Source organism: Ambystoma mexicanum, chromosome 2p, assembly GCF_040938575.1.
Source record: "Ambystoma mexicanum isolate Mex_15411 chromosome 2p, UKY_AmexF1_1, whole genome shotgun sequence".
Taxonomy (NCBI): Eukaryota; Metazoa; Chordata; class Amphibia; order Caudata; family Ambystomatidae; genus Ambystoma; species Ambystoma mexicanum.
The window spans coordinates 1,428,160,556-1,428,175,986 of NC_090923.1; the positions used below are offsets into that span (position 1 = coordinate 1,428,160,556).

General features: G+C 46.4%; 1 protein-coding gene across 1 annotated transcript in view; it reads right to left on the minus strand.

Annotated features, from left to right (window-relative positions):
* KCNH2 (potassium voltage-gated channel subfamily H member 2) overlaps window positions 1-15,431 on the minus strand; it is a 1,778,384-nt gene that overhangs the window by 48,392 nt on the left and 1,714,561 nt on the right. Inside the window, exon 10 of the mRNA XM_069645957.1 lies at window positions 2,061-2,254. Coding sequence (XP_069502058.1) covers window positions 2,061-2,254 — 194 coding nt within the window. The remainder of the gene's footprint in view (window positions 1-2,060; window positions 2,255-15,431) is intronic.

Consider the following 15,431-nt stretch of genomic DNA (forward strand, 5'->3'; position numbering starts at 1 on the left):
CTAAAGAATTGTCAAAACATTATGAACGTGTTTCATCCCATTTACAGGTTGACTACATTTCCTCTCTGACTACCAGAGAGGATGTATACAATACAGAATTCCACCTGACACAGTCAGCAATAGCTATGGCCAATATTGCCTTCCTGCACAGGAAGTCAACGGTTTATAGTGATATTTTCGAATTACATTATGTCGAAAGTCATAATGTCGAAAATAAAAAGTCAAAAATATTTTTTTTTCCAATGTCTATTTTTTTTTGTTTTTTGTTTGAAATGGGGGGGTTCTCCCCCAACCCCTCTTCTTTGTAATTCTTTTTGTTTTACCCCTTTTTTTTACTTGAGGAACCCAAAAAAAACATGTAAATAAAAAAATAAAACATTCGAAAAAAGTTTTTCGACATTTCCTTTTCGACATTTTTGCCATTCAACCTAATGTTTTCGACTTTTTCACTGCACACCGAACCCAACACTCCTTAAACTGAGCCATATGCGTTAGATTATCCCCGTAGAAAATGTATCCTGTCTCTTGGTTATTTTTATCTTTTTGGCTAGCACAAAATGTAGCCACAACTTTGAGACAGGAGACAACCCATGACCAAGAAGCAGAATAAGAGTAACACATATATTTCCCCACAACCCACCCAATATTATATAAATAAGTAACAAATGCAGTGGAATTCACCTGGCCACTACCCAGTGGTAGCACCCTAGAACTGCCCCTCCTGTGTGAAGGGCAGCGTGCTACCCTTGGCCAAAGGACGGCAGTGTGGGTCCCATGGTCGATGAGCTCCAACTAGGATATCAAAATCAGCTGCAGGGTTGGCTGCAGCTGCGCTCGAGTAATACTTTGTGAATGTTGAGGAGAAAGAGGAACGGCAAAGGTGCATGTCACCCATTTGTCTTTCAAGGGCTTGGCCGCATGATGACGTGTGGATGGCCGCAATGAAGTAAGTATGAGTGGGGACCCTGATGATGATGAACCTCCAATGGGAGGCTGTGGCCTTTAAATCTCACACAGAGTGACTTAGCAGCAATATTTTCGGGTCTGTCTGTTGCTAACTTGCTACAATGATTTATTTTGCTATGGTGACAGTGTAAACTTCATTAGACTCTCACTCTAAAGAAGTGAAACTTTTTTTGTTTGTACATATTTTTATTTGCCTTTTTTTCGTTCCAGGGAAGAACCCGTCACATAATCACTTAAGCAGCATCGTTACTGACCTTAATGCCTGGGGACCAATGAAACGTGTTCCTCCTCCCCCAGTCCCCAATTGGCCAGTAGCATTTTGTATGCAGCACAGACAAACATTACACTGGAGAGCCAGAAAGCAATTACGCCTAGAGCCATAAGGTTTCCATGCAACAGGTGTGTGTTCCAACCTCGCCCAATTCTCAGGAATCAACCATTGATGCAACTGGGGATCTGTAGTCTAAAATGAAATCTTTCCAGTGCTGAATCTTTCCCGGAGAGATATCGGGACTGGATGATATTGTTGCATTTGTATTTGTATTTATTAGTTTATATAGCACTTTACGCCAAAGCGCTGTACAATTGAACAACTTGATACAAAGAACTGGCCTTGAATTGTAATTTGTTCAGTTTGTGCTTCTTAGCAACAATGGCATCTTTGGGCCCGATGGGGAATGGGTAATTCCCGAATGGCCCCAATGGAGAAAGGGGATTTACCGTTCAGCCAAACCCGTGATCCGGCACTAATAGCGCTGGGGGGTTTGGCAGTAACGCTAATAGCCCCGGCACTCGTGATGAGGCCAAAGTGTTTAGCGCTGTTTCCATGAACTCAGAGATTGCTTAAAGTGGCAGTACTTTGCTGAACAGTTATGACTATTGCTGACATGATTTCTTCATGCATAAACGAAGAAGCAAATTCATTTTGATATTTCTTATTCATTATTTAATAATACAATCTGACAATATGGCATTTAAGACCCAAACATGATTTTATGGCTGAAAGCCATGTGTGCGACACAGTGGGGGATCAGGAGAGAGTGGTGGGGGCAAATAAGTGAGAAGGCCAGAGACTTAACAGCTGGTGTACTCACGTCTCGTAGATTAAAGGTGATCTCCAGGCTGGACCAGAAGAAATCCGAGAACTCGGGGTACATGTCGAGCACCTCAAGAATGTCCTCGCGGTGGATCTTGTGAAGGTCGCAGTAGGTCAGAGCTCGCACGTCAGCGTTGGACTTCCCTGGTCTGGCGTACAGGTTCAGGGGCTCCCCAAAGATGTCATTCTTCCCTGGAGAAAGCAAAAGGGGTCACATGGCGGGGCATAAAAACACGCTGGTGGGAGGTTGGGGCAGAAGAAGAAAATATTGATTCAACAGAAACAAGACCAAGGTGCCCTGCGCTAAATCTGCGGAGACTGAGCCACGGCAGGTTATTCCACCATCCCTGGCCTTCTACTGCTCATGGGTTTCTCACACATTCCTACCTGAACAGTAGTATCACTTCATCACTGAGTGGAGGTCCACAGTTTTCTTCTGTCACTGACAGTGTAAACTTCATTAGACTCTCACTCTAAAGAAGTGAAACTTTTTTTGTTTGTACATATTTTTATTTGCCTTTTTTTCGTCCCAGGGAAGAACCCGTCATATAATCACTTAAACAGCATCGTTACTTGCCCCCTTTATTCACCTTGCACCTGATCCCTCCTACAGAGTAGAGTTCAATATCGATATCGTGACAGCGTCATGATTTTATTTATTTATTTATTTGCATTTATAAAGCGCTCACACAGCCCAGGGGCATCGAGGCGGATGATGGTAAAGCGAATGTCGGGGTATCCAGCATTTGCTACAAATAGTCCCTTATAAAAAAATAGCCCACCCACTGAAAAAAGCTATAGTCGACCACTGCAAAAAGGCTTGTCATTCGGCTGAGAAATAGCTCGGAGGAAAAGGCGGATAGACGAATTGTGTGTGCCTCGTTGGTCACGTGTGGGCGGGAGTAATGATGGACTAGCTTGTGATGGGAGAGAGAAGTGTGGGGGTACAATGAGGAGCAAGCTGGGGCATAGACAAGTCTACGTGTCAATCCCAAGGTCAGCACCCATTTCAAGGGGCTCCACAGTGGGAGGTGAAAAGGGGCACTTTGATTAGGGTGGCCAACCATTGTGTAGTTTGTGGGACTTTCCTGAATTGATAACTTATGTCCCGCATCCCCGCACCCACACACTCCAGAACAGGGAAAAGTCTGGACTTTGCTTGCGCCTGACCAAAGCCTGTCCAGTGCTCTGTCAGGCTTTCGTGTGAAGGTTGGAGCTCAGGGCAGCACAGTGGCTCCCCCAGTGGTAAATGAAGCATATTACCTTGTTGCTCTGTGTCAAAAGAGCATTATAATGGGAGCAATTAGACACTGATTGGAGGGAGGGGGACTATTCACAGGGACGTTTGTGCCTTAAGAAATGTGAATGCTGCGTGATGATAAATGGGAAGGGTGCACAATACAGCATGCTATGGAAATATGTCTAAAACCTGGGGACATTCTTTTAGGGTAACATTCCTTACTTTGCATGGTGTGACTGTGACCTTCCATGCAGTATGAGGGCAAATAAGCTGCAAGCGATACTCGTTTTGCTTAATCTTTTAATATGAATGAATATATATGTGTGTGTATGTATTCACAACACCATGAAAGTTATGGTGGGTTTAAAAAGGTTTGGAAAAAAAACCTTTCACCTGAAATGTGAAAGTAGGAAAGTCCATTTTAGCCAAATCACACATTCCACAAAGCCACCTAGTAGCCAATGCTGGACGTTCACCTCCAGTTCTGAGCCACAACAGCAAGGCATTGTGGGTATGCAAATGAGTCCAAATGCAAACCTTTTGATCAACAAAATTGTCTTTGTCTAAGAGGGCAGTGCTAATTTATAGATAGCTTAATCAACCCAAAACAGACATTTTGCAAGGCTGCCAGGACATCTACATACCTGTTCTCACCCTTATTAGGGATCATCAGTGCAGTATTGTCCTGACAGCCTTGTGGTTGGAGCTCTGGAAGGTGCGTGTGTGACATGAGAAGGATTTTTGTGATTCAAGCCGGTTGGTTGATTTTCTGCCTGAGGAGCATGTGCCACCATATATATATATATATATATATATACGCTACACTGTGTGCTACTCGTGGCTGCTTTGTAGTTGATGTACGCAGTCTTGAACAGTATCCCGGCCTGGAGTGGAAGCTATCAAATTTCCATGCACCTGTATTAAGATGTGCTGCAGCATAGTAGACTATTTTAGGGGAGCCAAGTTAGCAGCTTGGAGCCCCGCCAGGAGGGCCTTTCCACTATTGATATGTGAGACCACAAAGGCCTACGCTACAATCTGGAAATCCTGCGACGGGAGGAAGGATTTGATTTTGCAAAAGGTGGAGATTTGGAGCAAGGCTGTTTGGGCCTTCTTGGCAATGTGTCTCTGGAAGGACAGGCTGCTATCATTTGTGAAGCCTAGGGATTTTGCTGGGTCCAACCGTTTTGGATCACATCCTTCTAGGCGCATATCATTGAGGCACTGTTGGACAAGTAGTTTTTTAGCAGGCGAACTCATGAGGACACATTCAGTATTGGAAGGGTTTAGTTTGAGGTAGGCAGTCACCATTCAGGACTGGATGATGACTAGGTAATCACAGGGACGAACAATGTCCTGTGTGCTAATTACTGTCATGTATAACTCTCATCTCCGTATTGGTGGATGGCTATATTGGGATCTTTGAGGAGTGTGCCCAGAGGCTCCATGCTTATGTATTATGTAAGCACATGAGGCATAATTATAGTGACCATTCACGTACTTCACATCACAAAGTTGTCTATCACTCAGCTTACTCATGGCAACTTTTTGTAACGTCACTTACTTAGGTGCCCGTAAATATCAAAGATTGATGATGCTCCATGTAATGCTCTTTTCTGTGAAGTCAATTTTGTGGTGTGAATACCTATGTAATTTAGGAGGTTTGCATGTCTCTTATCCCAGAGCACCTTGGCAGATCTCTAAAATGCACATAAACTGGTCCTACCGTTCTGTTATGTTTTGAGCTGTGTATATGTTAAAATCCCATCTGTCACTAATGTTACCAAAATGTTGATGCAGCAGTGGATGTTAATGACAACGTATGGAAACACACACACTGCAAGCCGCTTCTGATGTGCTACCATGTCTAAAATGTCCTGACAGTTTTTTTTCTCAAGTTAGCGAGTCAGTGAGCGACTTTGACAGGATGAGCTGAAAGGCATTTTGGTGAGTTATGAGTGTTTCCTACGGATCAGAGAGAAAGACAAAAGAAAATGCAAATATATATGGTGCAATTCAGGGCACTGCCTATCGTGTGTGGAGTTTTGGAAGCAGCAGTATCCAAATAGCAATTTGCAAATACTATCTTGCGTTGGGAGCACTCTGAGCTTGGCATGTAGGAACAAGACCAGGGATCCAAAACCTCAAACATTGAAATACCAGAATCTGAGAGCCCACCTATATAGACACTGACATTCCTTATAGGCCCAAGCGGCCCACAGCTTTCATAGTCGTGGGACATGTGTAATCTGTTATTATGCTTAATGTGGCTCAATAAAATACCCCACATCTTGAAAAAAGGCATGATCTCCATCTGTAAGGAAAAGTTTCTGCTCACCCACCTTTTTTTATATGACATGTAGACTACTTGCCTGTGTCATGGTGGATAGGATGCCTCCCAAAGACCCACTATCCAATGTCTCGCATCAAAAGACTTAGGGTCTGATTCACAGAAAAGTCTGCATTTATCCCGCAAAGTCCTCGCAGCGAAAATGACTCTGCGTGGCCGTACGTGAACATTTTACAATGCACGGTCTGCGTATTTATGGAATCCAAATATCAAACCAACCTGATCTGCAAACAACACTGAGCTGCGCGTGGAACGACTACAACATGCCCCTCCGTAAACCAAAACCGTAGCTATAGACCAACCTTTCTGCAACCCTGCGTGTCTGCCTCTGACCCAACATTCAGCACCCCGGCGACACAGCGCAATGTCCCCCGTAAGTAGCGGCTGCACCCCTGTGAATCTGCGCAAGGTTCCACACAAGTTACAGCTGCACCCCTGCAAATCTGTGCTAGGTCCCACATAAGTAACGGCTGCACCCCTGCAAAACTGCAAACCGTCCACCCTACTTGCAATGCACCCAAACTGCTGGGATATACCCATACTGCACAGCTGCCCCCTCAAGCCCAGTAGCCCCCTCAAGCTCAGAAATCACCCACCAGCCCCCCTCACCTCCAACACCACCCCGAGGCAGCCCTGACAACCGACTAGCACCCCTCACCTTTGGCACAACCCCACATAGACCCATAGGTCCTGACACCACCCACCAGCCACCCTCACCTCCAACACAACTCCCAGGCAACCCCTCAGGTCCTGACACAACCCATCAGGCAGCCCCTCATGTCCTGCCACAACCCATCAGCCCCCCTCACCTCTGCCACCACCCCCAGGCAGCCCTGACACGACCCACCAGCCCCATCACCTCCAATACAACTCCAGGCAGCTCCTCAGGTCCTGACACCCCCCAACAGCCCCCTCACCTCTGAGCCCTGCCACATTACACCCCTAGCAGTTCCATGTTGACCACTAACTTACCTCAACTCCACTGGCCTGCCACCAACATGAAGCACATAGGCCACACATCCACCCCTAGCCTGAACAACTGGGGCCACTGTTTCAGAATCCATGTCCTTAGCTCTTCACTGGACTCCCGGGTACATCACAACCAGTTGCACAGAAAAAGGACAGCGGAATGTAACACCAGCTACACTGTGAAAGCCCCATGAAATGTGACATACTAAAGCAATGCAATGCAATGTGACGTATCATTGTGGCCATGTTCCATTTCAATGGCCTCAAGGTGATGTAGGTGAATGACCTAGGAGGACACAAGTCCAGGACATCACTGACAGGACAGAGTCACATGCAATGTGTTTGTGCATAGTAGCATGTAAACATCAATGAATGAAGGGAGTCAGTTAGGAAGGCATAGCAGTCAAAGCCCCTGAAACTAACACAAGTTTAACAGGCATGCATTTGGGTGATGTGAAGGATGTCTGAGAGTGTGTGAGCCAAGGAGATGGATGCTGTGAACAGCCAGACTTAAAAAGCTCACATGTGAAGATATAGTATTTGAGTGGCAGATGTGCAGCATGACATGAGAGCATCCACTGGCTGATAGCTGATGTGTGCAAATGGGTGGCCATGCATTGAGAGGGACACACATAGTGAATAACGACTGCACAAGTGATGAGTGTATCCCACACATCCACAGCGAGGTCCCCAATCCACATGACAGTCACAGAACAAATGCATACCAAAACCATAGTAAACCAAATGCAGCACACGAACAAAGAGACATTAACAACTGTGTGATCAATAAACTCAAATCTGTATTCAAAATATGTACACTACAAAACACGACTATGTGGAAGGGGGAAATGTATAAGGATCAAAAATGAACAAAAGTCAAAAAAGAAAATCTGCACAAATAACTATATACACAGGCAGTAGGCTCAATTGTCTCTCATCACGTCCTCCTTGGCAGAGTCGCATTCCTCGCCCTCGACATGGAGGCAGGCCTCTGTTCTTTCTTGGATGGCTTACAGGCCCCACAACATCCTCCTCCTCTGCATCCCTCCAAGCCTCCTCCAGGATGGCAGCCTACCTCAGAGTCTGTCTCTTCACCATATCTGCCCTGGCCCTAGCAATCCTTGCCTCCCTAGCCCGCTGCCTCTCTGCCATCAGCTGCCTTCTCAATTCCATTCGGACGCACACCATTTCGCAGAGTCTCCTCCGTTTCTCCTGCCAGGTGTCAGAACTGTCGTGCCTGACTTTCCTCCTGGATGTTGAATGACCCTGCGAGGATTGCCTCTGGGTACTCCTTATCTGCTGCTACCTGGCTGAGTATAGGCTGCGCAGGAACCCCTGCCACCTGGCTCCCATGGGTATGACATTCACAATCGGCCTCAGCCCTACTCCCATTTGACTGCGTGCATTCTTGACAAATTGTACAAAGTTGTAACTTGATATATTTGTATGTGTGTGTATGTTTGTGTTCCCTGCCTTGACTTGGGGTTGTGATGTGATAGTCAAGCAAAATAAGGGGCCTCATTGTTCTGTGTTTCAAACAGCCTGCAAGGATTAGGGCCTACTGTCGGATACAGGTGTTCTGTATATCATGCACATGAAATGTACTGTTTGTTAAACCTCTGCAAAGCAAGTGATTCTTTTCACTTGAATTTGTGTATGCTTACACATTACACGTGTTATCCCGCCAGTTACCTCTACCCACATGATTCCACACTGCCCCATATGCCCAACCCTGTGCATTCCCCACATGTTAGTGTTAATTCCACAATGTGAATCATGTGGAAGGGGCTGGCATCTGAGCATGCTTCCCGGCAACAAAATGGAATCTGTTGTTCCCATTTGCTATGGTTGTGTTGGTGCTTGGTGCTTGCTATATTATGTCACTGGACACACATAGTATGCCTCTCCCAGACACACATTCTCAGGGTATTGTTATGGGCACGGAGGATATGCCCCAATTCATCATTGAATGGCACAAGGGCTGTGGCCTCACTGTGTATGCTCCACAGGAACAGGTTTTCACGTAAAGTATGTTTGCACCCCCTAGGTGCATGTATCCTCTCCCTGTGCCTTTTGGCCAACCAAGGGCAAGGATGGTGCATGTGGCTGAGGGCAATGTCCCTCCCGCCTAACTACTGGCACGCCAAGCTGTGTGACTACATTGTGCAGTACATATATCGCGACAGTGTTTCTGCAGACTACTGGTGAGGAATATAGCAATAACGGCACCAGAGTGGTCTAGGGAGCAGAAACATGACTTAAGGACTCCAAATGTGCACTACACTATGTGCCTTGTGGCCATATATCTTACCTCAGTCGGTGTGGCAGGATTCCTGTATGGCGTCATCTTGAACAGTAATAGTGGGTAGGCATTGTCCTCTGAAATTGTTAACATGTTTTTTATTGGCACTTATTGGCATGGTGTGTTCAGTGTGTGATGTATGTATGCCAGTTCATACTCACTGATGAGCCAGGTGTTGACATATTTTCCTAAGGCCAGGGCCTGGTAGAGTGTTGACTGGTGGTAAATGTAGCTGTCATGCGTGCTGCCTGGGAAATTGGCATTGACTTGCATGATCACTCCATTTGCATCACAGACAACCTGCATGTTGATGGAATACCAGTGCTTGAAATTGCGTTACATGTGGTCCGTTATTCGGGAGCGGGCTGTAGCGCAACATGTTTATAGTCGATGGCTCCACGTACACGTGGAAAGTGTGCAACCGCATAAAAATCCTGCCACACTCTCTGCTTTTTCTCCAGTGTTCTCTGCATATATATGTGCCTATGCAGACATGCAAGTGATGTAATGCAGGCCAAGATCTGCTGGAGACAGCAGGATTGTGTGGCCTGTGATATCCCCACCCCCAACTGTGGCTGTGGTATGCTGGAAGGAGCCATTGGCAATGAAATGTAGTGCTGCCAGCACCTTTTCCAGGGGGGTAAGGGCCTCGGAGCAGATGGAGTGTGATTCTAGGTCTTCCACTCACTCCCTGACAAGGTCTAGGATGATGTGGGGTTGGAACTGATACCTGGCATACACCTGGTCATCGCAATCCCAAACAGCGTGGTGTGTGTAGCAACAATCTGGCTTGGGCATCCTGCTCCTCCTTCTGTGTCCATGGACGATGGCTCCCACTATTGCAGCGTTCATCGTGGCTGTGTGACGTTAGCATGGTGTGCATTGCATGCTTTATGTGCATTGGATCCCTCGCACGCAGAACTTTACCCCAGCTGTAATGTGGCGGTTGGATCACAGGGTTTTCATGTAACTTTTCCAGATGTAAACACACCCACATTATTCCTCATTCTGCATCGAAAATGGGGTACATGCATATTACGCCCCCAATTTTTGTCTCTTTGCAGGCCACACCCACGCTCTGCGAGGAGTCGTGCACACTGCGCTCGACTGCACACAAAGACATACCGAGCCAGCGAGGAGTCCATGCAAGGTCCGGAATAGTCAAAGGGGTTATGCGTGCAGAATGGCCCGCAAAGTCCCTATTTTCCCCGCAAAGAATTCCATGAATCGGGCCCTAAAGGTCTTATATATAGATATTTACTATCAAAATTGTACCGATTTTCTGTTACCGAGCATTCACATCTTCAAGGACAATTGTGCTTCCAATAACCCATTCACTGCTATGCCTGCAGCCATCTCATATCAATCAAACAAATGTGCCTAAATACAAAACAAATACAAAGCACAGCACAGCTCTGCCAATCTTGGAAAGTCATCTCTGAGGCTGGGAAGCGGTAATCACTGCAGGGCCAGTGTGCGGCCGCGCAGGCATGGACTTTTCATTTTACTGGATTAAGCACCCCAGGATCCATTTTTGATGGTTTCCAAATTCAGGGAAATCTGGCTCATTTCCAGCAGTCACAAAGCCTTATTAATTACTAATGATATTTTTAAAAAGTAATATTGAAATTAAAAATGAAAATTGAAACGGGATTATGTGAGCAGGATAGTATCATTTTCAGCCACAAACACGTTCATGAAGCAAACTAATTGTTCGCATTATTAACTGCACTGCACTGGACAGAGTATCACTCCTTCCTACATCGCTGGCTTCCGGCCATTCACCAGACACTCCATTCCTGAGGGGCTGCCGGCGGTTTTGTGGAGTCTCACACAATCTCTACATCCCACTCCTTCTAGACATCTGCCTGCGCAGTTTAAAGCCAATCTTTTTTTTACTGCTCCATTACACTTAGCTTTTTGGTTCAATGCATCCAATTCCCCTTTTTGATGGGTGTACTTCTGATTTCTGCGCTAGTATTTACGCTTTCAACCTTTAAACATGCCATGTACATTGCAGACACTAGATGGCAGCAGTGGCCAGTTTATCCAAAATATACCTGTATTTAGGTTGCACGGGCATCTTGTGAAGTCAGAATCTGTTGTGATAAGATGTGGGCAGGGGTGGACTGGGAACCAAAAGAGGCCCAGGAAATAATTTTCAAAGTGGCCCCATGTCACACATTTTCAGCAAGTCCAACCCTTTTCCTATGGAAAAAATTGGAAATACCAGACAAGAGAGGCCCAGGGTGCAGAGGCCTACAGGGAAATCTCCAGAGATCCCGATAGGCCAGCCCGCCCCTTGATGTGGGCAAGAGAAGGTCATGTTATGTTAGGTAATGCCTTGATGCCCAACTGTAATCCCCAAGAATCAAGGTCTGGGCTAAGTACGGGGGAGGGTGATGGGGGATTCCATGAAATGGTCCATAATTTGATACCAATACGCACTTGCATGTAAATAAACATGAAATTAACTATCTACAGCACTGAAGTGTGCAAAGAAAAACATTCTGTAGCAATTCAACATGCAGCCTACGAAGGAGAATCACTGTATCGTTGGACACCCAAGTGACCGTCCTACTTATGCCATCTCCCCACCCCCTTTTTTCTCCTCGGCCAGGGAAGCATTAAACAGTACACGAGTCTCCCGAATCCATGGAGTGGGAGTTGGAGCGGAAAGCTTGAGGCCGCTATGAAATGGTCCATAAGACGCAGGAAGGATGCAGGGCACGCGAACTAATCCCATACTACCTTGCCAACATCCAGGCCGGCCATAAGAGGATCATCAAGAGAAAAAGCGGGAAAAGGGGGAACTCCTCATGAAGATGAAGCTGAGATATCCTCTTGGTTAAACAGAGAGGGCAAGTTCTCAATAACGCACCTTTTGGTGATAAGCAGAGAAAAAGTGCAGGGCCCATCAGAGCATCAAGTCTGCCTGATCATTTGGAAGATGTTACTGTCACCTGAACAACGATATTAAAGGGACTTCTAGGACACCTCATAAAGAGTCTCAAAAATGGCTTCTTGCAAGACATTATGGACCAAGGGAAGACCCCGAGAAGGAAGAAGGGCGTCACTGGGGGTCTGGAGGAGAGGAAACATCCCAACATGTGAGCAGCATAGGGTCTGATCTCATGAACCCCAACCCAGAGATCCTACATGCCCGGATGGCGGCCAGTTGGGGTTAAGCTGCATAGACCATAAAACCTTAGTCAACACCGTCAGAAAGCAATCCCAGAGTAGGCCCAGTACCACTAGCACCAAATCACAACAGGGTTCCGGTGCCTATCACAGGATCTGGAGGCCGACGAGTGCCCAGTCTTGTGTCTCACCAGGGGGAAATATTCAGGCAAGCCTTTCAACATTGAACCCCTTCTTTAAGTAACCATCCGTGAGACTCAAGTGGGAGTGAAGGGGCAGTACTGCTAGAAAGGGGGAACTAAGAAAAAGGAAGAGAGAATGAACTTTGGAGACCGTTAGGCCACGAGGGATATCATTGCTTCCACTGCCTGTGCTTGGGCATCTCTCAAACCACAGAATTAATGGGGAGATAAAATGTGTGAAAAGAAGCAAGCACGTTGACTCAAGGACACCCCAGAAACTGACTTAGATGGAGAAGCACCTCCTGGGAAAGCAAGCAACCCTGAGAGGATGGGATAACTCTGCTTCTAGAGCCCACATGGACATTCCCCTTCCCCAGGGTGGAGGCAACGGACAGCGACTGCAGGTGTGATTCTGATCAAATAAGAATTTCCTGGGTCCAATCTGCCAGAAGCCCAATCCCGGCACACCCTATGGTTATGAAACTTTGGCCACTAAGTTGTGTCCATGGACCAGAACTCACAAGTTGGAAATGGGCTTCAAAGTGAAATATAGTCATAAAAACCGCCCTAAATTTTCTCCAGTTTGAGGGTTTACTGGATTCCTGAACAGATTAACATCCCTGAACCAAAGAAGCACCCTGAGTGGCTCACACGCCACTTTGGCATGTTCTGGGTGTCACCACATCGGTTCCAAAGAAGTCAGTGGAATGACCTTAAGCATTCTGACTGTGTGAAGACCCACTAGAGGGCCATTTTCAACTTCTGAGTAAGGTGGATTGGAGCGTCATAGTCCTCAGAGTCTGGAGTCCAATTCTGCAGTTTATATTGGAGAATGAAAGTAGAAGAGCAAAGCCAAAGAATGTGAAGCACTCCTTGTCCAACTCCAGGCATCGAGGGCAGGATCCATCTCGGGTTTTCAGGATACCCTCATTAATATTCATGAGACAAATTTGTATACGATGATTCTAAATGTGTGTACATTTTCCCTCATGAATATTAATGAGGAATATCCGAAAAACCTTGTCAGGATCCCAACCCTAAAGGCCTGGAGTTGGACAACCGTGATGGTGCAGCCATGACAACGGGAATGTGGAAATATATGCTACCATACCCTCTTGCAATTGAATTCACTGACAAACTAGAGTTGATGTCATGCAGAGTAACAATCAAAGACAGGATTGGAGCTTCAGAGTGTTCTGGGAGTAAGACATACTTCTCAGTACAGGGCCTTGAATCTGTCTTCTATGAACTCCAGAATCTGAGATGCCACCAAGTGAGATTTCGCATAGTTTACAGCCCAGTCTTGCTGAGGGAGAATGTTGCAGACCCTCTGTGTGTACTGAGGAGTTACTTAGAGGAGCATAGGAGGCATAGCCAAGGTCTTTAGGATGGCGCTTATCTTCATGCTGCCTCTTATGCATATGCCTCCTCTGGAACATAGGCAAAAGAGGCATGAAGAGGCAATGGGTTGCTTTCTCTTTTCCCTGTGTTTCTCTGTCATCCTTTTAAGCTGGGGGTTACCATCCTGTAGCCACCTGGCTCAGAAAGGGCACACCTTCCTTACCCCTGACAGGAGCAGACCCCATTGGAACCATCCCCTGCCGCAGACCAGTTGGATGGGAATTGGCGCTACCCTACCAGTAAAAAAGGATGTAGATTAACAGGAGAGGATCTACACTCCAAGTCTTTCCTTATTCTCACACATGAACAGATGCACCAAGGTGGAATTTTTAAGATATCCCAAAAGTGACCCGTTCTTATTTTAAACCTTATAATATCGCTACTCTTTTAGTACCCGGCTAGGGACAATCAGAATGCTACAATCAACCTGATTGGCCCTTGCCGGGTTGTTACTCAGCTGGGTAATACTTACCTGTGTGAGGGCCGCATTCCACATCCCTCGCTGTTCCTTTCCTTTCTATGTCAGGCCATCATGGAACAGGAGAAGGGACTACGTTTAGTTCCATCGTACTGATCCATGGCAGACATTTTTTTTTATGTTTTTAATGGCAGCCATTTAAAGGGAGAAGGGACTACATGTTTATTTGTAAGTGGGCCTTCACCCAATCTTTTAGGAGGTTCTTAAGCCGTTTCTGTTTTGGATTTGGCAAATCAGATTCAAGAGTTGGATCTGCATAAGAACGTGCTCTGCATCTAACTAAGGGGCAAGAAGGCCTTATATTTAAGTGGCTCCGGCATGTAAAGCTAGTCTGTGTCACTTAGGCTTTGGCCACCTATGTAACGGAAAGGTGAGTGTAACAAAAAAAGGTAACAAGTGATGTGACAGAGGCTTAAGACGTCTGGGCTACGGCCCATTTGCTTTTAGGAAACGTATGTAGCAAAAAAACTTGAGCTCCTGGAGTTTAAAGGTCAACTGGGACCTAAATCTGCAGGCCCGGCTGCAGAATGTATCATCAAGGTGGGCCAGAGGTGTTATTGCGGGGGCCCAATTTCCAGTTGGTGTGAGATGCCTAACCCACCCAGGAGCAACATTATATAGCCTTGCAAGCCTCTGGCACAAACAATACACTGGTTATATTTTGTTTCCATACAGACACTATGGACAGTTACCCAAACTGCATGAGCTAATGAAGATCAGTACTTTATAAACAGTTCCAGCCATGACACCCTCTGTCCTGGCAGTCTGCCACACTTGTTTGGTCAGAAACCCTCCAGTAAGTCGTTCGACAGGAAGGACTGAAGCACGGCCCATACTCACCATCTTGCCCTGGGGTGTGTGTGCGCATGCGAGGAACGTAGGTGCACGCATGTTTTGTGCATCCATGGCATATCGTATGTTCCGACCCAGTAGTACACTAGTCTGGTTCTCTCTCTGTTCTCTGCCTCTCTCTTCTGCTTGCTTCCTGCCTCCTTCATCCTTCTCTTGCTACCTGTTTACTCTGTTCTACCTCTCCTGCCCCCTTCTTCCTGCCTTTCCTGCACCATCTGTTGCTTCCTACTTGTCCCTTCCCCTTTGTCCCTGTCTTCCTGACTGTTCCTTCTGCTTTTTGACTGCCCATCTCCTCCCATCCTTCTCTTCCTTCATATTCATTTCACACAGCTCTAACCCCATGCCCTGCCTATCCCTTCTGCTTTCTCTGTCTGCCCTGCACCTCTCCTCACATCCTTTGCATCCTCAGTGCCTATTTGCTATACTCTACCCCACCCCTCTATTGTTGCTTGTT